The sequence below is a fragment of the Panulirus ornatus genome, chromosome 50 (genome assembly GCF_036320965.1).
Source record: "Panulirus ornatus isolate Po-2019 chromosome 50, ASM3632096v1, whole genome shotgun sequence".
Taxonomy (NCBI): domain Eukaryota; kingdom Metazoa; phylum Arthropoda; class Malacostraca; order Decapoda; family Palinuridae; genus Panulirus; species Panulirus ornatus.
Window position 1 is genome coordinate 13,840,733 of NC_092273.1, and position 12,692 is coordinate 13,853,424.

General features: G+C 46.0%; 2 protein-coding genes across 3 annotated transcripts in view; one reads left to right on the plus strand and one right to left on the minus strand.

Moving 5' to 3' along the window:
* LOC139764450 (pro-resilin-like) overlaps nucleotides 1–12,692 on the minus strand; it is a 112,185-nt gene that overhangs the window by 95,470 nt on the left and 4,023 nt on the right. For both annotated transcript variants that reach the window (XM_071691004.1, XM_071691003.1), the window contains exons 2-3: nucleotides 12,016–12,206; nucleotides 10,645–10,779 (exon numbers count right to left, since the gene is read on the minus strand). In XM_071691004.1, the coding sequence (XP_071547105.1) occupies nucleotides 10,645–10,779; nucleotides 12,016–12,179 (299 nt within the window). In that variant the 5' untranslated portion in view covers nucleotides 12,180–12,206. The remainder of the gene's footprint in view (nucleotides 1–10,644; nucleotides 10,780–12,015; nucleotides 12,207–12,692) is intronic.
* LOC139764449 (pro-resilin-like) lies at nucleotides 552–5,245 on the plus strand. Its single transcript, XM_071691002.1, has 3 exons — nucleotides 552–589; nucleotides 1,809–2,002; nucleotides 4,795–5,245. Exons 1-3 carry the CDS (start codon nucleotides 584–586, stop codon nucleotides 4,979–4,981), a joined length of 387 nt encoding a protein of 128 aa, XP_071547103.1. The 5' UTR covers nucleotides 552–583; the 3' UTR covers nucleotides 4,982–5,245.

Sequence of the window (12,692 nt, forward strand, 5' to 3'; positions counted from 1 at the left end):
AATAGGATATTCCATGAAATACTAAATATAAAAACTATGAAAAAAGAAGGGACATTACGGGCACAGAAATATTTTTCCTCGAAAGAATATTCTTCTTTGCGTCATACTCATACTTGCAGTCGTTTTAAAGTTTTCAGAGAGAACATTTATGAAGTGTGAAGGAGCGGCTGTGTGGTGCGTGTAAAGGGAGGGAGTGTATCGCTGCCATGGTGTTCTCTCATAGACTATTACCATTCGTGACACGACGTGATGCATCACGGCAGACGGGACTGAACCCTCCCCTCCTCCTCCCCTTCACTTAGCTTCCCCCACCCCCACCTCCTCATTGCTTCCAGCAGGCTCTGGCGTCATGGTGGCGTAAGATGACGTTCATCACGCCGTAATGGGTCTTCCTGGTGCCCCACATATGGTGAGTGACGGTGTGTGTGTGTGTGAGGAAGTGAATCGTGGCGACAACAGCAGGCATGAAGGAGCGAAACCCCCGTCGCCCCTCTCTTCCTCCTCCCCTTCCAGCTTTGTATAAAAATCACGAGTCGGGTGTTCGTGGAGCAGTCCAGCTAACGCCATCATCCCCTCCACAACCATGAAGGTAGGTGCTCCCTACGTCTCTTGTCTCTATACTGAGTTGACTGACTTGTACTCGACCCTCGTCTGAGAGACTGACGGATCGTCTTTCAAAGAAAGTGAGGTACTGGAAGATGACTCCTGAGGTACTGAAAGGTGACTCCTGAGGTACTGGAATGTGACTCCTGAGATACTGGAAGGTGACTCTTGAGGTACTGGAATGCGACTCTTGAGGTACTAGAATAAGACTCCTGAGGTACTTGGATGTGTCTCCTCAGGTACTGGAATATGACTCCTGAAGTACTGGAATGTGACTCCATAGGTACTGGAAGGTGACTCCTGAGATACTGGAAGGTGACTCCTGAAGTACTGGAATGTGACTCCTGGGGTACTGGAAGGTGACTCCTGCGGTACTGGAATGTGACTCCTGGGGTACTGGAAGGTGACTCCTGCGGTACTGGAATGCAGTGACACCATCTGTTGCTGAGAGAGAAAGCGGCAAATAAAAACATATAATTAGTGTAATATTCCACTCGTATTTCACGCACTTCTACCGCAACTCTGTCGACATTTTACCAAGCCTGGGATCAACCCTCACCTTCCAGCACATCGTGGAGGAACAACTTCGCTGGAATAGCGTCCATGTTTACTGGCCTGGGTGCGCGACACAAGAAGAGAACGTATGAGAGTGGAAGTTGTGGACGAGATTAGACTATAACGGTGTTGTGTCTGCTGGAACGAGCTGCCCTCTAAGATTCGGTGCTGTGCCGTGATGTGTGATCAGTAGCTGCTACTTCCATCCCACCAGAGCCCCTGTGTTGAATGGTCATCCGTGTTGCTGTCTTTTAACCTACTGGTAGGGAGTTCGATCCCCGGCCCGGCGAGGATCCACAACCAGCTTTTTCATCCTTCCGTCAGTTGGGAAATAAACAGGCACAAACTTGGGTTGGGGTTTAGGTCTTGTTGGCCGGCAGCTTGCAGAACTCGGCTCGAAATTTCCCCCAGGTTGATGGTCATGTCCGGGGGACATGGCCACGCGGCACTGACAGGCCTGAGGAGCCTACCAGGGACCTGGTTCTTGAACAAGCTCTTCAGCCACGTTTTTGGCTCATCGGCGTGGTATCCTCAAAAGGCCCTAAGTCACGAAAGTGTTTAGAAAACTTGTATACTTATTAGGTACCTAAAACCTCTCTTAGTTGTTTAAGTCTCTGAGTGATGCCTTAACTGTGTTCTTCCCCCACCAGGCAGTGGCTCTGTTACTCTCCCTGGCGGTGTTGGCGTTGGGTAAACCCGAAGGAGGCTACGGCGGCGGCCAGGGCTCCGGCGGCGGGCCCTCCGCCCCCGCCCAGTACAACTTCCAGTGGGACGTGAACGACCCGCCCTCGGGCAACTTCTACGGCCACCAGGAGGAGAGGAACAACGACGACACTAAGGGCAGGTGAGCCCGGGGATGCATCGTCAACACCCACACCATGTGGCACAACCATGTCCACATCAACATCCACACCATGTGGCACAACCATGTCCACATCAACATCCACACCCTATGGCACGTCCATGTCCACGTCAACGTCCCCACTATGACACAACCACACCTACGTCACCACCTCCCGCTATGGCACAAACACGTCCAAATCAACACCCACAACATGTGTCGCAACCACGTCCACGTCAACACCCCCACTATGACACAGCGACACCCGCGTCAACACCCTCAACCACAACAACAGCTACAGCTACTGAGATCATTCTAGGAGGCAGGAAATGTAGAGAAAATGTCGAGACAGACACCTCACATCCCCACCCCCCAGGGATCTATTTAACAAAGTGGGACACCCTAACGCAGGTTACGTAGTTATTCAATGTGGTGAATGTTTCTCTCTTTGGCAATCAAAACTGTCAGAGTATCACCTGGTTACTTTTTTTTCCCGCGCACCACACTGATGTCCCGCACCAAGACACATCTCAGAGTCTGCACAGTGCCCGCTGTCTTTCTTTCCATCCACTGGGAAAAAAAGAAAAAGTAGTTCCTTCCACTGGGAAGCTCAGACTTGCTAACAAGCCTTCCCAAAACCCCAACCCCCACCGCTCCCCTTGACAACCTCCAGTGTGCCTTTAACAACTCCCAGTGTGCCTTTAACAACTCCCAGTGTGCCTTTAACAACTCCCAGTGTGCCTTTAACAACTCCCAGTGTGCCTTTAACAACTCCCAGTGTGGCTTTAACAACTCCCAGTGTGCCTTTAACAACTCCCAGTGTGCCTTTAACAACTCCCAGTGTGGCTTTAACAACTCCCAGTGTGGCTTTAACAACTCCCAGTGTGCCTTTAACAACTCCCAGTGTGCCTTTAACAACTCCCAGTGTGGCTTTAACAACTCCCAGTGTGGCTTTAACAACTCCCAGTGTGGCTTTAACAACTCCCAGTGTGGCTTTAACAACTCCCAGTGTGCCTTTAACAACTCCCAGTGTGGCTTTAACAACTCCCAGTGTGGCTTTAACAACTCCCAGTGTGGCTTTAACAACTCCCAGTGTGGCTTTAACAACTCCCAGTGTGCCTTTAACAACTCCCAGTGTGGCTTTAACAACTCCCAGTGTGGCTTTAGCAACTCCCAGTGTGTCTCTAACAACTCCCAGTGTGGCTTTAACAACTCCCAGTGTGGCTTTAACAACTCCCAGTGTGGCTTTAACAACTCCCAGTGTGCCTTTAACAACTCCCAGTGTGGCTTTAACAACTCCCAGTGTGGCTTTAACAACTCCCAGTGTGTCTCTAACAACTCCCAGTGTGGCTTTAACAACTCCCAGTGTGGCTTTAACAACTCCCAGTGTGGCTTTAACAACTCCCAGTGTGGCTTTAACAACTCCCAGTGTGGCTTTAACAACTCCCAGTGTGGCTTTAACAACTCCCAGTGTGCCTTTAACAACTCCCAGTGTGGCTTTAACAACTCCCAGTGTGGCTTTAACAACTCCCAGTGTGGCTTTAACAACTCCCAGTGTGGCTTTAACAACTCCCAGTGTGCCTTTAACAACTCCCAGTGTGGCTTTAACAACTCCCAGTGTGGCTTTAACAACTCCCAGTGTGGCTTTAACAACTCCCAGTGTGGCTTTAACAACTCCCAGTGTGCCTTTAACAACTCCCAGTGTGGCTTTAACAACTCCCAGTGTGGCTTTAACAACTCCCAGTGTGCCTTTAACAACTCCCAGTGTGCCTTTAACAACTCCCAGTGTGGCTTTAACAACTCCCAGTGTGGCTTTAACAACTCCCAGTGTGGCTTTAACAACTCCCAGTGTGGCTTTAACAACTCCCAGTGTGCCTTTAACAACTCCCAGTGTGCCTTTAACAACTCCCAGTGTGTCTCTAACAACTCCCAGTGTGCCTTTAACAACTCCCAGTGTGGCTTTAACAACTCCCAGTGTGCCTTTAACAACTCCCAGTGTGCCTTTAACAACTCCCAGTGTGGCTTTAACAACTCCCAGTGTGCCTTTAACAACTCCCAGTGTGGCTTTAACAACTCCCAGTGTGGCTTTAACAACTCCCAGTGTGGCTTTAACAACTCCCAGTGTGGCTTTAACAACTCCCAGTGTGCCTTTAACAACTCCCAGTGTGCCTTTAACAACTCCCAGTGTGCCTTTAACAACTCCCAGTGTGGCTTTAACAACTCCCAGTGTGGCTTTAACAACTCCCAGTGTGCCTTTAACAACTCCCAGTGTGCCTTTAACAACTCCCAGTGTGGCTTTAACAACTCCCAGTGTGGCTTTAACAACTCCCAGTGTGGCTTTAACAACTCCCAGTGTGGCTTTAACAACTCCCAGTGTGGCTTTAACAACTCCCAGTGTGGCTTTAACAACTCCCAGTGTGGCTTTAACAACTCCCAGTGTGGCTTTAACAACTCCCAGTGTGCCTTTAACAACTCCCAGTGTGGCTTTAACAACTCCCAGTGTGGCTTTAACAACTCCCAGTGTGCCTTTAACAACTCCCAGTGTGGCTTTAACAACTCCCAGTGTGGCTTTAACAACTCCCAGTGTGGCTTTAACAACTCCCAGTGTGGCTTTAACAACTCCCAGTGTGGCTTTAACAACTCCCAGTGTGGCTTTAACAACTCCCAGTGTGCCTTTAACAACTCCCAGTGTGGCTTTAACAACTCCCAGTGTGGCTTTAACAACTCCCAGTGTGTCTCTAACAACTCCCAGTGTGCTTCTCCCCCTGCTGAACAGTTCTCTTCCTTGCCAACAGTTACTATGTCCAGCTGCCTGATGGTCGACGTCTGGTCGTCGAGTACTTCGTGGACCAATGGGGCTACCATCCTACTGTCACCTACGAGGGCGAGGCACAGTTCCCCAGCGGCCCTGGGGGTCAGGGCGGAGGCGGCCAGGGCGGAGGTGGCGGCGGTGGTGGTCAGGGCGGTGGTTATTACCAGTAGACCCTCACACCTCCTTAACCCACCTCACATCCTCGTAGTGTGTATCTTCTATGACGCACAGGGCGCAAGACGCCTCCTGAATTCACCCGTCATCTCTCCTGGCAAATCTGAAGGGCTGAGGACATCCCCTTTCATACGTCGGTGTGTTCGTCTTTACACCTCCTGTGATATCTGCTGCTGTCTGCGAGTAACTGAGTGTTATTGTTGTTTGTCGTTGTTGTTGTTGCTGTCGTTGTTCATCCCCCTATCTGACAGCTTCTGGTAGCGAATGAATAAATATTTTTCATAAGTCGTGTGTGTGTCTATACAATCTTTCCCCGTACCCGTGACTCATTTAATCAAAATGCTTGGCATAGCCCCATCGAGGGCATGGCTCTTCACCACCTCAACTCTGATTACAATCTGAGTACGTGATGACAGTCTGGATGACGTGAAGTGCGCGATACATCCACGTACGAGAGATGACGGAGTCAAGAAGTGGGGGTCCCAGAGCGCCGCCTTAGTGCTCTCTGTGTCCTCGTTGCTCGTAGCGAGAGTCGATCTCCTAAGAGCGACTCTTGAGTAACCTCTCCAACATTTTCAATCACCCTGATGCCTTCCCTCACCTCTCCGACCACTGGCTGCCTATGAGAGAGGGTCGATATGTCATCTTACAATTATCAGATTTCCAGGAATCTCTGGTCGTACTGTCCTTTCCTTTAAGCAGTTAAATTAAGATGATCTGATATTTATAAGACATTCCTCTTCCTCCTCCTTCCATTGCCTCAAGAGATCTGATGGGCAAGTCGATACTGCTCACTGTATTGCTCAGCGTTGTCCCTGTTTGTCTGCCTCCTTGCTCTTTTTTTTTTTCGCCTCATTGGCCTGTATGATGTATGACGGGAATTCCATTGTTGTTTACACCAGCCATCGTACAAAACCACAGCCGTCACCTCCTGGAAACACGAACAGCGATGAACAAGATCCTTCCAATCCAAGTAAGCAACTATGCTACTGAACCCCTCAAACCTCAATGTAGTTTTGATCCTTTATCTCCCCATCATATACGATCTTGACAAGATTTTTATCTTGTCTCATCTATTGTTGAATGCTTGCTTCTTCTTATTTCCACCTTGCCATCGAATTTTCCTCATCGCACATCTGGATGGTATGGGGGAGGAGGTGAGGGAGATATACCCATGGATATGACACCCTCAAGGCAAGCCACACCTCCGTGTGCCTGTAATGTGGTTTGATCCGACTCTCTTCTCAACTGTAACGTCTGTGGTCAATGCTCCCGGTTTCTACACTAGTACGACCAGCTCAGGAACTGTCTGTCACAGTCCAGCCACATTTAGCTTTAAGGAAGAGTTTTCTATGCCGTTTTCTATCACATCGAAGGCCCCAGTCTCGGACTTGATTTGCCCTCGCATAGTCCAGCCCTTATATGAAACGCAAATGTATAGGAACGAATGAGAAAGGAAACTAATCTAAAGATATTTTTTCAGAGTAAAAACCCTGCCCTTAACAAAGGGGAACAGGTCGTAGGTGCTGGGAAAAGGTACATGTATCCGGCGAGGGTAAACAAATGAAGGTAGTATTCAACATGATTCATTTGGTCGTCATAATTTGACGTTGAGGGCCGTAATGAATCCTGGCATTCGACAGACCAAATGATCATGTAACCAACTAACAACCAGCCGTTAGGAAAGTCAAAAAAAAAAGGCAAAGATTCTCTAGAGTTCAGCGGTGTAAGAAAAGAAACAGACATGACAACGGCCCATCCTTGAGATGCGCGTCCAATGGCCACACAGTAATCTACCGTCCTGTCATGATGGTTGTGTAGTGTCCCAGTGTTTTGGTCGCACCTCTTACACTGGACACGGGTTCGAAACTGGGACTATTTGCCTCGTGATTATGAATTAGTTTTGAAAATCATACAATTCCCACAATAAATCATGTAAATTCCCACATAGATAGTGTCATTGTGAGGTTGTTTACTCCACAGACGTCTTCGTCTTCGGCACGTTGTCATCCTCTACATCTCCATATTGATGCAGACGCATCACAAAAGGACCCGTGATCACGAAGACCCCGAGCGCTTTCGTGAACATTCGCATCTTCAGGGATACAGTGACCTCCGTCAGAGTGAAGACCCCGAGTAACCTTCCTGTATGTGAAGCCAGGAAGCACATCACGACGTGTGGTGTACACAGAAAAAATGAATACGTTTTCTATTGCTCGACCCTGACGACAAAGGTGTTCTAAACCTCAAACTGTATCTACAAAAGTCGTACGTCATAATCATGAATAAGTCGTCATAATGAGGAATAGAAACTACAGAATCAAGGCAGGATTATACTTTCATTTACGAAACTATGGAGCAATGAAAAGCTTCACACTAACAGTTTGAGCCATATGTTTATGTTCTGTAATTGTTTCCAATCTTCGTAAAGTCATATTTTACAAACAGCACATGCAACTACTTACACCTTCTGGAAGTGAACACAAGCTATGTATTAAACGGTGAACGTAACAATGAAATGTCTTAGAACGAAAGAAAAAAATAAAAAGATAATCGCACTTCTGGCTTCGGAACGGATTCGAAACTTGACGAGCGTCGAACCCACAGGGAACACACAAACACACACAAAAAAACATACTGCGAATAACGAATCATATTCGCATTTCTTGATAACCAGAGAACACTTACATGACCGCAAACAAAGACGGAGTGTGTCGACATGAATATCTAACTGGTAATTAACCTAACCTAACCTTGGCTTCCAACGCCGTTAGCCACGTAGAAACAAGAGGCAACAGTTTCGAAATTCAATACTCGTAATTTTGCGACTTAAGAACAGAATTAACACAATGTTGGAAGCTAGGGGAACTAACCTTTTATACTCGTCATGTGCAGGAAACTAACCACAAAAAAATATAATCTATTTTCACCGTAATCCACAGTTTCGAGAGAAATTACCATCAGTAAGGAATTGTTTTTGTCTTTATGTTAGCTGAGACGGCATGGACATCAGAGGCCCTAATCATGGCCATCCAATTAACGCTATATATATATATATATATATATATATATATATATATATATATATATATATATATATATATATATACCCTAGCCTGAGCGAGGTACCCATTTTATCGACCAACCCCTTAAGGATGGATGAACAGCTGGGTTGACTGTGGACCAACAACCGCTACAAGAATTCGAACCTATGCGCTCGACCGTGAGCAAGAGCTATAAGTGAGTCCATGACATCTGGTCACTCTTGTAAAGTCTGTGTTTTCTCTACTTGACTGACGACCTGGGCATGGATGTGAGCTACTGAAATCTGGGCTTCCTCGAGTATATTGAAATTGGGGACCAAAAAGCCATTAATAAAAGTTCACTTCTAAACTGATAAAAGAATGATCAATATCCCTTTTGTTATAATAACTTTAAGCGATGAGAGGATAGCAAAGTGAGGAGTCTCTGTTGAAATCTACTACAACACTGGGGTTTTTTGTTGTAGTTATCTACTACAACACTGGGGACTGTTGTTGTAGTTATCTACTACAACAGTGGGGGCTGTTGTTGTAGTTATCTACTACAACACTGGGGACTGTTGTTGTAGTTATCTACTACAACACTGGGGACTGTTGTTGTAGTTATCTACTACAACAGTGGGGGGCTGTTGTTGTAGTTATCTACTACAACACTGGGGACTGTTGTTGTAGTTATCTACTACAACACTGGGGACTGTTGTTGTAGTAGTCGTAGGGAGATATCAAACCTCCTTTTTTATCATCTGTTATCTGTTTTGATCACTATTACTGTAGAAGGAACATCAGGGGCAATGGTAGGTATGAGTTTCAATCCCATATATATATATATATATATATATATATATATATATATATATATATATATATATATATATATATATATATATATATATATATATACATATATATATATATATATATATATATATATATATATATATATATATATATATATATATATATATATATATATATATATATATATATCCCTGAGGATAGGAGAGAAAGAATACTGCCCACGTATTCCCTGCATGTCGCGGAAGGCGACTAAGAGGGGCGGGAGCGAGAGGCTAGAATTCCTCCCTCCCTGTATTACTTTCTAAAAGGAAGGAATAGAGCAAGGAGCCAAGCGAGGAATTATTCATCTAAGGCTCTTTCATCTGTTCCTGACGCTGCCTTACTCACGTGGGAAATGACAAGCACACACACACATACACACACACACACACACACACACACACACACACACACACACATATATATATATATATATATATATATATATATATATATATATATATATATATATGTATGTATGTATATATAAATTTTCCGTCAGCACAGCAGTATTCATTATAACATTCCCCTTAAATCCTCTAACATATCCCAAAATCTTTCATTTTTTGGAGGCTTTGCCCCCTCGTTCGGCTGGTATTGTGGGTTCGTAAACATACGTATTCGGAAGTGTGTACAGACCCCTCTACCCACACGTAGATGATTCGGCTCCTGCTGCTTGGTGTGTGCTGGAACAGGGGCTCATTCATCCCTCTTCCAAAATGAGATCAGAGACTCCAGAGTACTCGTCCAGTCGTTCTTGATGAAGTATGGCTTCAGCTACTGGATTTGTTATAATGACAAGTCCGTCTCATTTCTATCAAGATGGGTGGAGGTTGGATTATACTATAAGGGTAGCATCTGTGATGTGGGTGGGGTGTGCGCAGCTGGGACATGTGAGGAGGGGTGGGTGCAGCGGGGACATGGGTGAGATGGGGGACAACTGGGACACGGATGGGGGACAAATGGGATACTAGGTAGAGGGTAGCTGGGTCATGGGTGATAACAGAACGAGAAGGGTAACAGGATAAGGATGTTGATGCCACAGCATTATTGCCGACGACAAATGAACCCCACATATAAGTAACCACTAGATAAACACAGACTGAGAGTTAGATGATGATAATCAGATTCGTCCGTGTTAAAAGGTGGGCAACAGACGAAGGCGAGACGAGACCCAGTGGCGAGGAACATGTGGAACGGTCACTGTACACACAGTACACACACACAGGCAGCCTGGCTATGAGACAAGTCTTGGTCTTCTATACATCAATAGATGTCACCCATAATTTGGCAGATTTGGTTTGTGTTTTATGAATTTGTGTGTGTGTGTGTGTGTGTGTGTGTGTGTGTGTGTGTGTGTGTGTGTGTGTGTGTGTGTGTGTGTGTGTGTGTTGTGCGATCTATACAATCGCTACTCCTCACTTATAGCTCTTGCCAACCGTGCCAAACGACACCTTGGGCCGCGCAAACACAAAACATTTGGAAGTGACACAATGCCATTACTGAGATACTTTCTTATACGACACAACAACATTTTGAGAACAGAATAAACTTATTTTTACAAGGTGAACAAGACGTGTTTGTGTGACGGGCCATTACAGACCGAAATAACAAGTTATGACAATTGACATATGCTCCCATCTACCGCCCGTGGTGGATGTGATGATGGTCACCCGAAGGTGTGGTCGGAATAGTGCACCTATGGAGGAACCTTCCCAAGACCTGCTGGAGGCATCTCGGGCTGTGAGGATCACGGTAAAGGACCGGACAAGGACACTCACTGGTTGTAATAGCCTCTCTGGGGCCCGGTGGGGAACTGGGCCTCGCCCTCGTAGGTGACGGTGGGATGGTAGCCGGTCTGGTCGACGTAGTATTCAACTCGCATGAGGCGAGTGTCAGGCAGCTTGATGTAGTAACTGTGGACGAGAAAGAGAGAAAAAAATGTTATTTGATGATACGAGAGGACTAGTCAAGGGGATAAGCTAAACCTGCTCGTGAAGGAGGAACGAGACAGGAAGAGACATTGACTGGTTCGCGATAAAAAGAATATTATTGGTTCTGTCGAGTGAACTGACGACATAAATTTAAACATCCCAGAGAAGAAAAGAAAGAAGAAGAAGTCCCATCTCGATGTGACCAGTGACTCTACAAATGAACAAGGAACTTATCATCCACTTGGCTCCCGAATACATCTCTCTCCACATGAGTGCTTCCTGACAGTGTTAGCATCCTGAATCAATACTTCTGATGGAATACTGACTCCTGCTGAGCCATACTGTAAGGCGATTCTCCTGCTGTGCTGAACTGTAATGTGACTCTCCAGCTGTGCTATACTGTAATAACACTCTCCTGCTGTGCTATACCGTAATGTGACTCTCCTGCTGTGCTATGCTGTTATGTAACTCTCCTGCTGTGATATACTGTAATGTGACTCTCCTGTGCTAATACTGTAATGTGACCCTCCTCCTGTGCTATATCGTAATGTGACCCTCCTGCTGAGTTACTGTAAATCTGCTGAATTCGTCCACTGAGGTGACACTCGTATTACCACCAATCAAGATACAAGTACATGATATGAGAAACGCCATCCAGACAACAATGCATATCTTAATAAAGATAACAGTGATAAGGATGTAAAGAGTTATGATTGGATAATCATAATAATGATGATAGTATGTGTTCACTGGTACGGAACAGGGCAAAAGAGCTCTTGGTAATCTTCCATTTCACTTCTTGTGAACTGTTTCTCAAAATTTCATTTTACTGAAACCGAAATCCCATATAAAAGGTCTAATTTTTTGTTTTTCAGTTATTAATCTATACGTCACTTTACATACGACAATCGCACTCAACGTCACATACTAACACTAGAGTAAAATACGTAAGCAGTAACTTAAGGCTGAGGTGTTGTGGTTGTGAGACGTTAAGGCTGAAGTCTTGTGGTTGTGAGACGTTAAGGCTGAGGTCTTGTGGTTGTGAGACGTTAAGGCTGAGGTCTTGTGGTTGTGAGACGTTAAGGCTGAGGTGTTGTGGATGTGAGACGTTAAGGCTGAGGTCTTGTGGTTGTGAGAACGAGCCTTCGACTCGAAAGGGAGGAAACAGGTCAAGAGTTGACGTTGGTGGGTGTGGGAGCATTTGTTTACTAGGCTCACCTGCCCTGGGTGTTGGCTCCGTCCCTCTGTTCCCCGTGGCCGAAGTGGTTGCCTGAGGGTGGGTCGTCCACGTCCCACTGGAAACTGTAACGTGCCGGAGCCGATGGGAACTGGCCCCCTTGCCCGCCGTAGCCGCCTTGGGGTCTCGCCTGCGTCGCCACCATCGCCACCGTCAGGAACAGAACCAGGGTCTGGAAGGTAGAAAAAATCTCTTTACCTGGAACAGCGCCATGGCTTCATCAACTATTCTGAAGTAGCTGCGGGAACGTATAGATTTCCAGAGGTCTGGAAATTACAGAACATCTCTTTAACTGGAACAGCGCCATGGCTTCATCAGCTGTTTTAAAAACAGTTTTGGTGACCGACAGGATACTCAGGTCTGAAGGACTCGATACTATGAACTACTATGAACTACCAATGTCACTAATCAATAACATTTTGTCTTCAGAGTTCATCAAAGGTTATTGAAAAAAGTGAGAGATCCCCTATCATTTTCCCCCGATGCCAATACTCAACCTAAACTCTTTCGTTCATGTTTTACAGCGAGTTGGACACATTCCTCCTGTACAGCCGCCAGAGCTTAGAGTAACACGAGCTTGTGGTGTCCACTTGTCGCTGACGCGAGGCAAGAACCTTCGTTGTGCGAGTCATAAGTATACGTATATAGTCCAGCATAA

Coding starts and splice junctions, on each gene's coding strand:
- LOC139764449 (XM_071691002.1), top strand. Junction 2,003..4,794: donor AACGACGACACTAAGGGCAG/GTGAGCCCGGGG, acceptor CCTTGCCAACAG/TTACTATGTCCAGCTGCCTG.